Raw genomic sequence first — 16,583 nt, forward strand, 5'->3', positions numbered from 1 at the left:
GACAGGGAGGTGGCGTTCAGCTGTTACCAACCATTCTTCTCCAATTTGCTTCTTGTGAAATGGGTAGGTGAAGGGAAGCTAGGTATCTTGCAAAGATCCTCCTCTATTCAAGGCCTGGTCCTTTGAGAGACCCACAGCTTTGGACTCGGAGCTTTGGCTCTTCCTCCTACTGCAGGATGTTTCAATGACCTGTTGCCATCACCTGTTGGCCATTCAGAGGAGCAACTAAACAGTTGTTCATTTGTCTTGAAGGAATCAGCAGGCTGGTGACAGACCTAATTTTCCTATCCCTTGGCTCCTTGAAGGCAGGCTCCTCTCTCAGTGAGATGAATCAGAGCACTCCTCATCAGCCTCTTCTTTTGGCCAGTTCTGGATTAAATGAGCCCTCCTCTTTGCCTAAAACCCCTTCTTCTTATAGCCCTGTTTTGATTGTGGATTCTGCCAATGTTGCCTAGTGCTTAGAGTATTGGAAACAAAGGTTAGGGAGGCCTGGTTCCAAATCACCATTCATCCTTCAACCTTACCAAGTGTCTTTAGGCACCAACTAAAATTATTCAACAGAGTTGTGAAAATTAAATGAGGGCAGGAGAACCATGTCTGCTGCCTTGAAAGAAAGGTGAGCTATAAATGTAAAAAGGAAAAACAATCTTCCTCCAGCATATTTCTGCTTCTGTGAGTGGTACAGATGGAAGAGTACCATGGCAATCACTGCTGTCTTGCATGCTGTTGTTCTGTCCTTTTCCCAATATTAAGAGCCCTGGTGGCGCAGTGGTTAAATGCCTATACTGCAGCCACTCACTCACAAAACCATAAGGTTGCGAGTTCAATAGCAGTGAAAGGGCTCAAACTCAACTCAGGCTTGCATCCTTCCGAGGTTGCTAAAATGAGTACCCAGATTGTTGGGGGCAATTAGCTTACAATTTGTAAACCGTTTAGGGAGTGCTTAAGTGCACTGATAAGCGGTTTAGAAATGTACTTGCTATTGCTATTGCTGTGCATTCTTTGTGCTATTTATGAGAGCTCTTGTGCACCACAACAGTGCTGTAGGTTTTCAAGTCAACACCTGGGATGTTCTTCACCAAACCCTGGCCCTAGGAAGCAGCATTTAGCTTTCCACTGACATTTCAGAGGTCTATGGAGAGGGAGCTCTGGGTCTTCTTAGCAATCTGCTGTGCTGGCTTGGTAATACAGAAAAAAAAAAAAGACTGTGCAGTATCAGGTAAAAGCCTTTCTAGTCCAGCCTTTTGTCTCCATGAGTGGCCAGCGAGATGTCCCAAGTGGAACATAAAGTCATATCTCCTGCGTCCTGACTCCATCTTTCCTTAGAAGTGAACAAGTGGTTCACATTTTTGTCCTGGGTGATGGTTAGAGTTTTTGTGTAGATATTTGTCCGTGTGTGTAGGTTTTCTGTATACTGTGTGTCCCAAATATAAAAACATTGGTAGACCAGGCAAAAAGGATCTGTGAACCCCACTTCCTCGAGGATGAATTGAAGCACCTAGACTGAGTTCTACAGGCTAATGTTTACTCCAGCTCAGATGTCAGAAGGGCTGCCAGACCCAGAAAAATCCACAGGAGTGGGTACATACATCAAAGCAGTCACAGATGAAATAGGGAAACTGGTGAGGAAACACACCCTCCAAATGATCTACAGTGATCCCCATCCATTGAAAATCCAGGAAAATCCATTAAATGCTGTGCTCAGCAAAGGACAGGAGAGAGCCTCTCACAGCTGCAGGAGTTTATCACATACTGTGCAGCTGTGGACAAGTCTACATAGGGGCCACCAAACGCGAAACAAAGGAACACGAGAGACACTGCAGACTGGGTCAGCCAGAAAAATCAGCAGTAGCAGAACATGTTATAAACCATAGGCATAAAATGCTATTTGAAAACACTGAAATTCCAGTCCATGTCAACAACTAGCAGGTCAGAATGCACAGGAAATCCATTGAAATCCACAAACACCTAGACAACTTCAACCGGAAAGAAGAAACCCTTAAAGTAAACAAAGTTTGGCTACCAGTCCTGAAAAACCCCGCCTATGCAAATGAAATCCTCCCAGGGTGAGGGGGTTTCCCTGGAGACAATAGATCACTAATTAAGTAGACACCCCGCGGCCTTGCCATTCAACAACAGACCAACACAGATTAACATATAAATCACTTTCTTTTACCCAAGGGTCACACAGTATATACACCCCACTCACTTCCATGCCAACATTTTCTGAAGATTCCAGCCATGGATGCTGGTGAAACATCAGGAATAAACTCTTCCAGAACATGACAAAGACATTGAGTAGGAGTGGCTCTTCTGTAGGACAGAATGACACAACTTCTTTAGGCTAGGTTTGAGGGATAGCATCAGTGGCAGTCAATGGCACACAGTCTGACCTTCTTTCTCTAAAATGGATTTGCTTATCTCAGCTCTGGCGGAGGATGATGTCCCATTTCCAGTACTGAAGTTGAATTTAACTGGTAGTCCAGTTAGTTTTTGTCTATGGTATGGAGGAGATGTGCCATTTTGCCTGCTTTAGGTCCCAAAATGCCTTGGGCTGGTTCTGATGTTGGGAGAAGAATGGATGTCATCAGCAGTGATAGAGCATATCAGAAATCATGGTGGGTATTTAGAAGAACAGCGAAGCTCGGTCTGGAAATATTTGGAAGCATGCTAGAGCTTATCATTATGACCTCAGCTGTGGGCTGGATGCTTAAGCATGTTGTCACCAAGCTCAAGCAGTGATAACGTATAGCATCATGTCTGTGGACAAACTGGGTAGAACCATAACCTGAGGCGAGATAGTCACATTAAGGAAGAGGTGATACAGTGTCCTGGATTGCCTAGCCTTGGAAGAACCCATTTTCCCAAATTGCACTATGATCCATGCACAAAAGAGAATGTCTTCATTTTCCCCTGAAACTCTTGCTTCCCATCCATTGATCTTCTTTTCTGTAGGTGATGAAAGAGCCCTGACTCACTTCCCCTGGGAGATGGACATGCTGTGCAGACAAGCCAAATTGTGAGATTAAAAAACAAACAAAATAAAATATCAGCACATTGCTTGACATCGCTCTTTGCACCACAGGGGCAAGGTGCTGGTGGCTAAAGCTGCCAGGATGTATGTAATCAACTGGGTAATTCCAGTAATGAATTCTTTCACAAAAATAACATTCTGCAAGGAGTAAAAAGAAACAAGCAGCCACAAAGAAGACTGTATTAAGTGAGAAAGGGAAGGCAGATTTAACTCATACACTTACACTAGAACTGATTAGAACTGGAGTGCCTGCCCCAGAAGGACAACTATTTTCTTGGGCTGAGATAGCAAGTGAAGGCACAATTACATGAGGCACACCTCTGTCCAGTCACCCCAAAGCCCAGCCGTTGATTCTCCTGCCCCAGTGAATTGGCAGGTGCAAACTGGGTACTTAGTTGGTCCCTTTCCATCTAACGGGGTTTCCCCCCAGGTCCTTCCCCCATATACTGTATACACTCGACTACAAGTCAAAAAGTTGTTTCCAAAAAGTGACTCTAAAATCCTGGGTCGACTTATACAGTATATGGGTCAGTACAATCACCATGGGTCGAGATTGATTGGAAGGTAGTTAACAATAACAGCAACAGATAGTACAGTCCACCCTTTTTTTACATGGGGGGATCCGTTCTGGATCCCCCCCGTGTAAAAAAAAACATGTATGCTTGAGCCCTATTGAAAGTAATGGGACTCGTGCATGTGGCGGCGCGGCGGCGCACCATTCATCTGAATGAGATGCGCTGTCCCTTGCACCCCACGTGCTCCCACACGGCTTCCTCGCAGCCTTTAGCATATGCTGAAAGCACTGTAATACTGCTTAGAAAGCTCCTAAAAAAGCAGTCCTGTCTCCCTACTCTCCATGTCTCAGCAATGACTTCTGAAAGAGGCAGGAGTGTGAGTGTGTGCATGTGTGTATGGTGATTCCCTTTTTAATTCGATATTAAAACCTTCTCTCCCCATCCTCCTCCTTCTCCAGATCTCTTTGACCACCAAACACCCTATTTCTCTACACTTTCTTCACTTCCCAATCTGATGTTAAAACTTTGTCTTCTCCTCCTCTGGATTTCCCCTGTCTACCAAACACCCCATTTCCATCCACTTGCCAATCCGATAGTAAAACCTTTTCTCCCCATCTTTCTCCTCCTCCTCCTCTGGATCTCTCTGACCACCAAACAACCCCATTTCCCTCCACTTCCCTCCTTCTCAGTCTGATGTTAAAACCTTCTCCTCCCCTAAGTTCTACTCTTGACCAATCCATAGGTCATATAAAATCCATGATTTTGGCCCTAAAACATTCCCTTGACTTGACTTATACATAAGGTCGACTCGTTCATGAGTATATACAGTACTCTTCACAGTAAACTGTACCGCTGGGTCTAATTGGCAGTTGAGAAGCAGCTATGAAGAGTAATATGTGAAACAGAGTTATGTCACCCATCTTCATGGGGATACAGCTCTGTCTTTGATTTGTTGAGGGTGAGATGGTCAAGGTTTACAGATATCATACAGAAAAGTTTGAAACTGTAATACTGATACTGGAGACTTGGTAACTTCCAGAAATTCAGTAAAATGCAACCTCCATGGAACCCACTAAAATACATTTTTTTAAAAAAAAGGCTGACTACACCAAACCCTACCAGATGACACTTGATGGAGCTACAAATGAAGAGGAACATGCGGCTCATTTTTTTTAGGTTTCCTTTTTTGTACAGGGCTTCCTACATTTTCAGATCCAAATGTTGGAGACAGACTTACAAAGCCAGATCTGAAGCAGTGGCAACTTTAGAAAAGGACTTGATTATGGGTAGAGCCACAAGGTCATGAACCATCTAAGCTTGAACTGAGAACCTTTTGGTTCTATTGAGCTCTCCATGTCTCAGAATTTTGGCTTGGCACATCATCTTAAGTAGCACAGTATTATCTTGCTTTGGACTGATCTCAGCTAGGTTGACTGTTGGTCGGTGCTAGGCTGGAAGGATTACAAAAGACTTCCTGTTTGGATTGAAATCTTTTCTGAGGATTGTGGTCTTTGTGGTTCAGATGCATTTCTGTGCCTCCTTCAGTTCCCACCTCCTGGCCTAGTCTTTTCATTCTGATTCCTCAACTTAATTCCCTTGTAACACCTGCTCAGCTTTAACGCAAAATTGCCCTTTTTGTTTTCATCGAAATGTGTGTCCTGGTTTGGGTGATATTTGGCATTCTTTGCAAAACAGATTTACATTCTTTATTTCCTGTTCTTGTCAATGCCATTTTCCTTCTTTCCTTTCCTTCTTTTTTGCCCTTAGTAGTGTTTAATTCTGTTAGCTTTGGTGTTCCAACTCTCTGATGCTACAGTGCTTCATCTGTCATGATGATGCTATGGATACTTGTGAACAAAGGCAATTGGATCAGCACAGCTGTTTGGATTAGATGTCAGTGTGACAAGAAATGAGGCTATGGACAGTGAGGGCAGAGAAGAATGAAAATGACATTGAGAAAAATTCCACCAAAGCAATATAATAACTGCTGGACGTAGTCAAAACAATGTAAAAAATCTGCATGAGAAGTGATTTCCCCAGCAATCTCTTCAGCAGCGTTTAATAGTAAGTTCAAAAGTTGAATGCTGAAAGTGGAGAAGACTCAACATTGCCCTAATGTAGACATTATGTTTCCCTCAAAACCACAGACTTGCGGGAAAGGAAAGGCATCAAGCCCCATTCAGACACAGAATCTTAAAAGACTTTTGGTAGACAGGGCTGGGGTTTGCTTTTGGCTTGAATTTGCTTTCTGGTTTATTATTCTCTGCCCTGCTAATGGCCTAAGGGTAATTATGGAGAATTTCATTATCTCCTTTGTCCACTGAGTGCTAATGCTCTGGCTTTCCTTTATCCTGCTCCAGCAAGAGGACCTCAGGGAGGCTGCAAGAAATGAATTAATGAATTTCAGGTTGGACATGAATTGGTAATTAATCACTCCTGGAATTCAAGATAAAGCCAGCGAGAGGGAGACTGACAGACAAAAATGTAATAAAGAAACGTAGTATGGATGGTGGGATAGGGTGGTAACTGTCCTGAAGATGGTCTGATTGCCCAGAGAGGTTAAGCAGGCACAAATGGATGGCCCACAGGAGAACTCTTTGGTCCCAATTGTCTCAAGAGAAGACTCTTGGAGGTGGGGTCAAGGAGATTTAATTAATTTATATCCCTGGCTTTTTCCCAGGAAGGTACTCAAGAGGCTTCCTTTTTTTAACCCTACAAATACATGTAATATGCCATTGACTGTAACCCAATGGGAAGTGGATTTTTATTATTAAGCTTTTCCGATGGTTTAGGTAGATACTCTTGTGAGCAACATTGAAGTTGCCTTGGTTGATGAAGCCTGTATAATGTGTTAATCTTGGATTCCAAGAATGTTTTCCCAAATCTACCTGTCTGTGCATGTGCAATAAATACACCAACTACAGAATGTATTTCTGGTCACATTTGTTTGTTGTGCTTTCTGGGAAAGCAGTGGCAAGCACTTGTCCTAGCTTAAGCTCTCTGTACCACCCACCACAATATGTAGGAATGCCATTTTGTAAACAGGTTCATTGTGTATTGGCCATTTGACAGGAAATGGTATCTAAAAACTCTAGGAGGATCAGCCCCGAGGGCAGAAGCCAAGTGCCTTGATCAAGAAATGGTTAGGCAGGTGGGCAGGTGGGAAGCTCAACACTGCTGTAAAGGGCAATACTCTGAACTTCTTCGGGGACCAGTGGATTAGACTGAGGGATGGCAGCAGTGCCAAGAGCTTTTTATCAATCAGTGGTGCAAGACTGGCTTTCTAATTCCACCTGACTTTCCAGGGTAGAAGGGTAATAGGGTAGACATATAGCGCCCCCCCCCCCCCCAAAAAAAAAACCCTGAAACTATCCAGAATCCCTATAATCATCCATCCACTAGAGGGAGCAAGTGTCTAATTCATCATACTTCCAGTTCCAGCCTGGTGGTATTTTACTGAAATGTCCTGTCCCCTTGCTTTTTCTTGGCTGCTGATGGGGAGAATGCTGTTTCTCAATATGATTGTGGGGTTGGGAGCATTTGTATTTTCTTTCATGCGTTACATGTGCGTATGTTTTTATAAAAGGGTGTATGTGTGTGCATGCACACACACACACACACACACACACTGCTGAACTGTCATCATCTTAGTTTTAATCATCTTAGACAACAGTTCCCCATTCCTTTGTTCACAAATGACTGTCATTAAAGCTGGACTTGCCACTTCATTTCCATACACAAAGAATTTTGAATTTGAATTGACATTCTCACACACCAATGACATCTATAGGTCTGTCCCTGGCTTTGACTCCACCAATGCATCTGAGGAAGTAGACTTTAGTCTGTCAAAACTCATGCTGCCAACTTCTTTCTTTCAGTTAGTCTCAAAAGTGCTACAAGATCTGTCTACATGCTGCAGACTAACACAGTTGTATTTTTGATTTCTACGTACTGATTCTATAGACTAGCGTGGCTGTATCTTTGACTTCTACCACTTAGACAACAGTAAGAAAGAATTCTGACACTTTTAATCCCTGTATCTGCTCATTTCTTCCTTCTCTAATAAAGCAGCCTGTGTGTGATGTCTGTGTACAGTATATGTATGTGTGTGCCAGAGAGAGAGAGAGAGAGAGAGAGAGAGAGAGAGAAGTCCTTTGTCATGTAATGACAGAAATACTTAGTGTAGCTTCTATCTTCTTAGATTTCCACATGGCATGTCCTGTTTTACACCTTGAACAAAGGTAGCTGATCCTCGCTCTTGACAAGTTTCATCCCAGTGCACTTTCTATTAACGCCCAGGGCCCAGGGGAGCTAATAATAATTTCTGTATTGTAAAAATTAATTAGCACTGCAGACATTCATTTCTCAGGCATGATTAGAGAGCACTTCTAACAGGGGTGACCTGATGACTCTGCGGCAGGAGCCTCTGCAGTTTTGATCTGGCCTAGAAAACACCCAGAAGGCCCCCAATTTGAAACTTCACTGGAGTGGAAGAGACAGTGGTCTGCGTGTGCAGGAGAAGACATGGGACATTTTCCAGGTGTGAGACGAATCTGGGAATATAATGCAAAGAAGGTGCTTGTCAAAAAGGAAGCTGTCAGGGAGGGGAAGGGTTTGCACCAGGGAAAAGGTACTTAGGGAAGCAGCCAGGCATAATTCAATTACAATGCATGTGTCACTAAAAGAACAAGATGAGGGGGAAGAGAGGCAAATGCAGAGGTATGTAAGATGCAAGAGGACCAACTTTTGAAGATAGAGGCAAGAACTGAACAGTCAGAATGTCTATAGGGAATGTGCTTAAAAAAGGGCCATTGGCAGGTCAAGTTTAATGTTGCACAGAGAGATAGCAAGCAGATGAAGCTGAACCTGAGGAAGGAAGCTGACCAATTCTTTTCTGGAAGCATGACTTCTGTAGTCACACTTCAACACTGCTGTTACAAAAAGAATAATGTAGTGGTAAAATTTGACCCTTTATTTAAACAGTAATTGTCGGGTGTGGAACCTGCCTCAGAGATATGTAGTGATTTGGGCATGAGGTAATGTGGACTGTCAGTTAGTCTGGTGCACTCTGGGAGTTGTATCCCCCAAAAGTAATTTCCTCAAGCTCTATGGTCAACCATGATAACTAAATAGAATATCTATGTTCAGAGTCAATGTGCTTTTTGATGTTAGATCCTCTGGATGTGAGGTGATGGATTGTTTTTGCTTTCACAGCTTGCTTATTAAGTTTCTCAGGGTATTTGGCTGACCAGGGTTGGAGACTGAAAATCCTTTGTCAGATCCAGTGGGCTTCTTAGGTGATTAACTTTGCTAAGTTAGTTAGCCTCATATTCTGTCGTTGACAGCAGGTCATAATGGGGGTGTTATGGAGATGTGTAAATAGTCCAAGATGACAACAGAGTTGTCCATGTCCCTGGTAATCTGATTCCAATGCTGAACAATTTCAATATCTTAATAAGAGACAACACAGACACACATCATGAAGTGGGGCCCATCCCAAGCCACTGCTTTTTCTTTCCCCGCCCATTCCATCACTGTTCCTGTTGTTGGGATGAGACACTACTGCATGAATATGTTCATGTATGTGTGAACAAAAATATGCACACTAAACAAAATATTTTTATTCATATATTAATTACATTGAATGGGTGGGGGTGACATCCGCATGTAGATGTAAAGGGGATCACAAGGGTAAAAATTTTGAGAATCACTGCCTTAAAGAAACAGGCCTCAACCTAAACTCTAACACTCTGTTTGATGGCTCTGGGTGGATCTCCAAGTCAAGCCTGCTCAAGAATAGTCAGTTCCTTGACATGCTTTTGAATTTTTTCTTCAGGGACAGCAGGACAACAGGTGACGTCCATGCTAGGGGGGTGATGAATCTGCTCTGGGTTTTAGGACCTATCTAAAATGCTGAAACTAAAGGTTCCCAAATGTGTCCATCACCTTGGATAGCTTCTTAAAATGTTTAGGCTAATTAGGATGTTGAGAAACTGGAGCGTGTCCAAAGGAGGGCAACTAAAATGGTGAAGGGTCTGGAAACCATGCCCTATGAGGAACAACTTATGGAGCTGGGGATGTTTAGCCTGGAGAAGAGAAGGTTAAGAGGTGATATGATAGCCCTGTTTAAATACTTGAAGGGATGTCATATTGAGGAGGGAGCATGCTTGTTTTCTGCTTCTCCAGAGACTAGGACCCAGAGCAGTGGATGCAAGCTCCAGGAAAAGAGATTCCACCTCAACATTAGGAGGAACTTCCTGACAGTAAGGGCTGTTCGACAGTGGAAAAAACTCCCTCAGAATGTAGTGGAGTCTCCTTCCTTGGAGGTCTTTAAACAGAGGCTAGATGGCCATCTGTCGAAGATGATTTGATTTGGATTCCTGCATGGCAGGGGGTTGGACTGGATGGCCCTTGCGGTCTCTTCCAACTCTATGATTCTATGATTCTAAGCCAGGTTGATTGGTTTGTCTTGATTTACTGTTAATGAAAAGCATGCTGGTGCCTGTGAACCAACATACTGGTTCACTCATCCCTTCACGCAAATAGGTAAAACTAACTGGGAAACCTTTGCTTAGCATGAGTGTTTGGTTTGTTGCTCCCAAGCAAACCAGGATTCATAAGCCAATAACAAGCTAATGGTTTCAGTCTAGTTGATGAATCTTCGTGAGAAAAAGGCTCTGTGCATCTACAGCTCCTGTGTCCAACTGAGAGCCCTGATTGATGCATACAGTTTTCTCATACTGTTGAACATTGTAGGCACCAGGGAATGTGGCCAGAGCATGCCTTAGTTCATGGAACATATCAGGGGGTTCATATACCCTGGGTCCTCAGTATCCATGTGGGATTCATTCTGGACCCTCCTGCAGATACCAAAATCCTCAGATGTGCAAATCCTTTTGTCTTCAATGGTGGTGCATGCATGCAGCCACGTCTTCCACTGGGGACACTGCAGACTTGCCGTCCACATATGCTTGAATCCATGGATGGCAAGTCTGCTGATACTGAATTCCCACTGTAATATCATAGAATTGTAGATTCCTAGAGCTGGAAGAGACCACAAGGGCCATCAAGTTCAATCCCGTTCCATGCAGGAGCTCACAATCAAAGCAGCCCTGACAGATGACCATCCAGCCTCTGTTTAAAGACCTTCAAAGAAGGAGATTCCCGCACACTCCAAGAGAATGTGTTCCACTGGACTTTTTCACACGAGAACCTATGTGTGTCCATCCCCAAAATGGTTAAAGTGGTGGCATCCCAGAAAAGCAATCCCATTTGCTAATGATTATCACACACAAGAGCACAGCCAGGGGTTAAAAGCACATTATTTCAGATTCGAATTTGGCTGCCTTTTCAATGGGCTGCAGCCAGAGACACCAGGCAGAGCAAGGGAGCAGATCTCTCCCCCCAAAACACACACACACACTCTCACTCTCACTCACTCACTGGCGTTTATCAAACAGGAGGAATTTCTCTTAAATTCGAATGAAAAGAAAGTGGGGCCAAAAAGCATTCACTTAAAGTCGCTAGTTTCGCGCAATTACATGAATATGCATTGCATTCGAACTGGCTCCCCATTGCCCGAAAATAGCATGCCATTGCCCGAATTTGCGTGTGGCAGTCTATCACGCAATAACGTGAAACGACATGATTGCGTTCGGACTGACTTCCCATTGCCCAAATTTGTGTGCAGTGGATTATCACGCAATAACGTTAAACCCCATGATTGCGTTCAGATTGCCATTGGATTATACTTCCAATTCCCCTTGTCTGATAAACTCCTTTCACTCACTCACACATTGCTCTGCCCTGGCTTGAGCTGGCTGAGAGGAAGAGAAGCCTTGTTTTCGATGACTCCTTGGATTTTGCAGGAGACCAGCTGGGCAAGGGAAGTGTGTGAGTATCCCTTTAAGAATAGGGCTGCCTTCCTCTCCCTGGCACAGCAAGGGACCCTGGGAAATCTGGGAACAGGGGTCATCTGGAGGCTTGCCATTACGCGAAGGGAGTGAATTCGCAAGCAAAATGGATATATAAATCCAGTAGTTTTGCGAATTTGCTCATTTCTTGATTCTCCTCTCATTCTCCCTGGATTCTGTCCAGATTGTGTGCAGCGTCATGTGATAAGCAGCTGCGAAGTTGTCTCTAATACTCTGGATGACCCTGCATTGGGGCGACTTTAACCTTCCAATTTTTCTCATGCGATAAAGTCCACTGTTCAGGAGCTTTTCATTTGTGATGCCAATGTGACATTCATCTCCTCTCACAATATTGCAGCAGTCCAACATCAGGAGAGCTGCAGTGTTAGCTAGACTTTGGGATGGGCCCTGGGCTCAGGCTCTGGATTCTGTATGTGGGAAGGAAACTGGCATGGTATAAAAGTGATTAATGCCATTTGAGTTCAATTAGAGTGGTATGTTTGAAGCCGGCTGGGCAAGCGGGGGTGGCGACAGCATGATTATGTTGATCACAGCTTGGTTAAGGCACAGATGGGGTTGAAGGGTAGGTGGGTGACAGCAAGGCAGAGAGCAGAGATGCCCTTCCCCAAACTGCTTCGCAGCTCCAGATCATAAGTGGCTCCAAGGTTGGATAAGGAGAGACCTGCTTGAATGAGTCATATCCGACTCTTCTTCTTCTCTCCCAAACCTCCCTCATCAGTGAATGTTAAATCAGGAGATTACTATGAGTTTGTTTACATGGTTGTTTACTGGATTTTTACAGAGCCTGATATTCAGGGTAACAACTTGGAAAAAAAGCATTCTCTCCAGGCTTCATTGCCTGTAGCAAAATTCTTCAGCTCATATTTGAGTTTGATAGCCCTGGGGACTCCCAGCACCTAAAACAGGAGACAGGCAAGTCATACGGGGATTCAATTCATGGATTAAAATCCAATATGTTCCACCTCCCCTTTTCAGCTTGGTTGGCTGCTGTTGCATTTTGATGTTGCATGTTGCTGTTGACTGTTGCATTTTTCACGCTGTAGCCAAGGGTCCGTTTAGGGGAATTTTATTATTATTGTTATTAGCTCAAATATTGCAAGAGGGGGCCTGCTACGACAGCCCTTGCAGAATCGTCTCCCGATATGTATACGGAGTAGACCAGGGGATCCCACTAAATGGAGCTGAGACAGACTTCTAGAATTAATAACCAATTTATTTATAAGGGGAAAAACACATACGATTCACTAGCATACACACACATATACAAGGCTCAGGAAAAGCATAGGTTAGCATGGAATAGGATTTTAGGCATCACTGGGGTGATACGTACCAGGATGTAGACTCCCTCCAGGAATCCAAATGGAATATGATGAGGATGGCATGAGGCTCAGCCATGGAATGACTGGCCAGGAATCAGGGGCCAGGAGCCAGGTCAGGGTTCAAGGGGACAGAGCTTCCCCCTGAAGTCCAGCCTGGCCCAGTGAACAAGCAAATCTGGGAGTATTTATAGGCAAAATCTTGCTTCTGGCAAAGGTGCTTGATGGTGAGAACAAAGGTGTTTAATTACTTTCTTTTCACCTGGATGTCTCTGTCTGATTGTCTTAGTGGTCTTAAGCTGCTCGGACAACAGACCTGGGGAGGGGGCAAGAGCCTCAGGCAAGGCAAACATTTGCTCTTCCTGGTCATATGATAATCCTCTTATGCGACTCTCTAGATATGATGATGTGGGTGCCCCTCAGGGTTGTGTGTACATGTTCTCATGCCTTGCTGGCAATGGTGGACAGGCTATTAGAGTTCATCTAGGGGTCATTAAGGGTTATCATTTATACCAAAATATATATGGAGCAGCATGGGTAACAACGCTACTTGTTCCCTTGAGAGAGCAACAGCACAGTGGGAGAAGCTGCCCATTTTCCCAAGAGCCCTTTGCAGGTGGTTTCAGAATTTTTTGACTGCAATGGATCTGGAAGTTATCTAGTGGAAATGACTGCACAGGGCCAGTGTCTTCCATCCTAAATATTCTGGTCCTCTACACAAGCTGGAATTGCCACCCTTGGTTCTTTTATTTTGTATAGGTAATCCATATAGTGAAGCCAGTCCATAGCACCTTGGTAGTTTTTTTGTTGTCTCCCTGAATCTTTTCAGAATTATTGGTAGTTATTTTTTCTATTTAAAATGCAATTGTGTTGTTATCCTGTTCAGTGCCATTTTGAGGCTTTTCAAAACTACTACACTTTTGATTAGAAACTTTCTTTTTGCAACTGTTTGCTCTAATGTTTTTGTTCAGCAGCATTATTAATGATCACCCCATAGTCAATTTCTGTTCCTCACAAAATGACTAAATATAAGCAGTTCTCTCTCATTTTTCTTCTTTTTATTGTGAGATAAAACTATTTTTCAGTTAATTTTTTTTTAAACGAAGGGAAGCCAGCCTTTACTAAATCAAGTAACCAACAGGCTGTTAATGAGTAATGCTGCTGATGTATTGCATGAAGGAAGTATCTAATTAACATTGCAGAGGACATTTGTTGAACTGGATTCCTGAATAAACATTTTAGCATTGATAATATAGTGTTATATTAAGTACTGTGTAGAGCTGCCTTTTCTGGCTGATTGTGGGTTTTGGTAGTGTCTCAGAGTGTGGAGATCAGCCATCAGAACTGATATAATGAAAATTACTGTATGCCACAAGCAATGAGCAAGAGAGCCCATGATGTGACATTTCAAAAGTGCCAGTGGGTTGGGGCAGGGAGGCAGGGAGCCTCAGAAGGTTTAATGTACAAAATTCATTTGCACTGCGTGGAATGGGGAGAAATGGCTGTAAGTTCTGTCTTAACTATCATCTTAGTCTGAAATCATATACATACTTACAGCGTGTGTGTGTGTACACACATTTATAATATTATATTGCTATGGCAATTTCCCTTTCTGTTTCAGGTGCTGATTTTTGCAGATGGTGACACAAGAGGATTACCGTACCAGCAGCTTGGCTTCCTCTCAACTCTGGAGAAGAAGGATGGAAAAGCTACTGCTTATCTGTGTGAGAACTTTACTTGCTCGGTGCCTGTCACTTCTAGCCAGGAGCTGCGACGTTTGTTGCTGTCTTGAAGCTACCATCCTTGGCAGACTTTGCATTTCTGTGGTCAAGAAGAAAGAGAGCCCTAAATTTAATGAAACAACCTTTATCTCCTTGGATCTCCCAATAAAGTCACCTTCAGACTAACAAAGTCATGGCCACTTTCAGCTTGCCTCTTTGTGTTGTAATAGCTTCTTCCTTCTCATCATTCAACACAGGGAGATGCTTGGTCAGTGGTCCTCAAGTTTACTTAATGGGACTGACTGGCTCAGAAAGTGGTGGACTTCGGAGGGCTAACAGAGGTTGGACAGGCATCTTCAGGAGTGCTGTAGCTGTATGGCATGGGCTGGAACAGATGGACCTTATAGGCCCTTCCAACTCTAGGATTCTATGGGTCTTCAAGACACAGAACATTGCAGTTTTTGTTTGAAGTAATTTCATCTATTGAAAACTTGTTTTTTGTAAAATCTCAGACCTTGCTACAACTCTGACAGAGATGACAGCTGTTCCTTCTTTTTATAGGAATTATGTTGTTTAGACCTCAGCCTCAAGTCTCTTGACTATCAAGGACCAGGTTTCCTTGTTCCTGTATGGCAAAGATTGTTCAGTTTTTGCAGTGGGAAATAAGCCAAGCTCTTTAATTCCTGATTATAGCTCAGGTGTGATGATTTTACAGAGGAAAGTCCATCTTCTTTCCAATAAGGATCATATTCCCATGGAAAGATTTGTGTGATGATCACAACCACACTCTCTAAATATGTATATATTCTCTATTGGCTGTCCTGGTGTGTGTGAGAGTGGGTATGTGTGTGAGAGAGATATGTGAGATGTAGTCCAAATACAACTGAAAGGAATTAGATAAGGAAGGGTAATGTATAGCCTCCCTCCCTATATATTGGTGGCATTTTATGGGTCTAGACATTGATGTGAAACTGTTGTGAATACTAGGGAGAATCAGTGGGACACAACTATCTCTATTCTGCCCTGTTGGGGACTTCTAGAGAGGTATCTGGAGATACTGGGCTATATGACTCTCCCACCTCCCCCGCAGTTCAGTATTCCTATTGTCCTGAAGTGTGTGTTATAATTTTTAGAGGTAAGAAGAAATAATCTTTGAGAATACCAAAGTGCAAAATTTCATGCTACATTACCCGTCTCAAATGGTATAATGCAGTTTATGGTAATATAAGATAAAATCTTGAGCTTCTTTTCTAGTTTTAATTACCGTATATACTCAACTATAAGTCGATCTCATGTATAAGTCAAGGTCAGGTTTGGGGGCCCGTGGATAGGGTAAAACTTGGAGGCTCCTTCAGTGTGTGTATGCATGCGTATGGCAAGAGAGAAGCTTCATCGGTTAGGCTTTCATTTCAGCCAGACACTCACATGGGAGATGGACTTTTAAACAAACAGCAATACCAATCAATCACCCAGGACTCTTTCTGCTTGGCTCCAGAGAGAAATAAACTCTTCTCTGCACCACATGGGGAAATCTGAAAGAGCTGCTATCACATTACCATAGTGATAAATAAGTCGACCTGGGATTTTGGGGTCAATTTTTGGACATAAATTTTTAGATTTATAGATGAGTATATATGGTAATTAATAAGTTTCTAGCTGCCATGTATTTGGAAGATGAAAATGAAAATGAAAGGGGGGTTATCACTTAGTTTTAGCCAGTGATTGTACTGGTTTCCTCCTAGACCCATAAATACTGCCATCTTTTCCTAACCAGATACCTCTCCTTCTTCCAGCCATTTTTCTCCTGACAACCAATAGTGGCTCTTGTTGTTTATGTTAGTAGGGTGGTTCACGGACTCTAGTTTTTGGTCCAAAATGCAAAGGAGCACAGACCTGAACTCTATCCCCACTATACTTCTTGTTTGTATTACAGTCGGCCCTTCTTATACACGGTTTTTTTATACACGGATTCAAGCATACACGGTTTGAAAATGTTCCAAAAAAGTATAAATTTACCTTGATGTTCCATTTTTTATTAGGGACACCATTTTGCTATGTCATTA

The 16,583-nt window shown here is 43.1% G+C and overlaps 1 protein-coding gene across 4 annotated transcripts in view; it reads left to right on the forward strand.

Moving 5' to 3' along the window:
- SPATA20 (spermatogenesis associated 20) overlaps positions 1 to 14,710 on the forward strand; it is a 65,071-nt gene extending 50,361 nt beyond the window's left edge. For all 4 annotated transcript variants that reach the window (XM_089537142.1, XM_089537135.1, XM_089537149.1 and 1 more), the window contains one exon: positions 14,421 to 14,710. In XM_089537142.1, the coding sequence (XP_089393268.1) occupies positions 14,421 to 14,591 (171 nt within the window). In that variant the 3' untranslated portion in view covers positions 14,592 to 14,710. The remainder of the gene's footprint in view (positions 1 to 14,420) is intronic.
- Positions 14,711 to 16,583: the final 1,873 nt, after the last annotated feature.

The sequence above is a fragment of the Sceloporus occidentalis genome, unplaced genomic scaffold, assembly GCF_023333645.1.
Source record: "Sceloporus occidentalis isolate IW3139 unplaced genomic scaffold, rSceOcc1.0.p SCAF_1, whole genome shotgun sequence".
Lineage (NCBI taxonomy): Eukaryota > Metazoa > Chordata > Lepidosauria > Squamata > Phrynosomatidae > Sceloporus > Sceloporus occidentalis.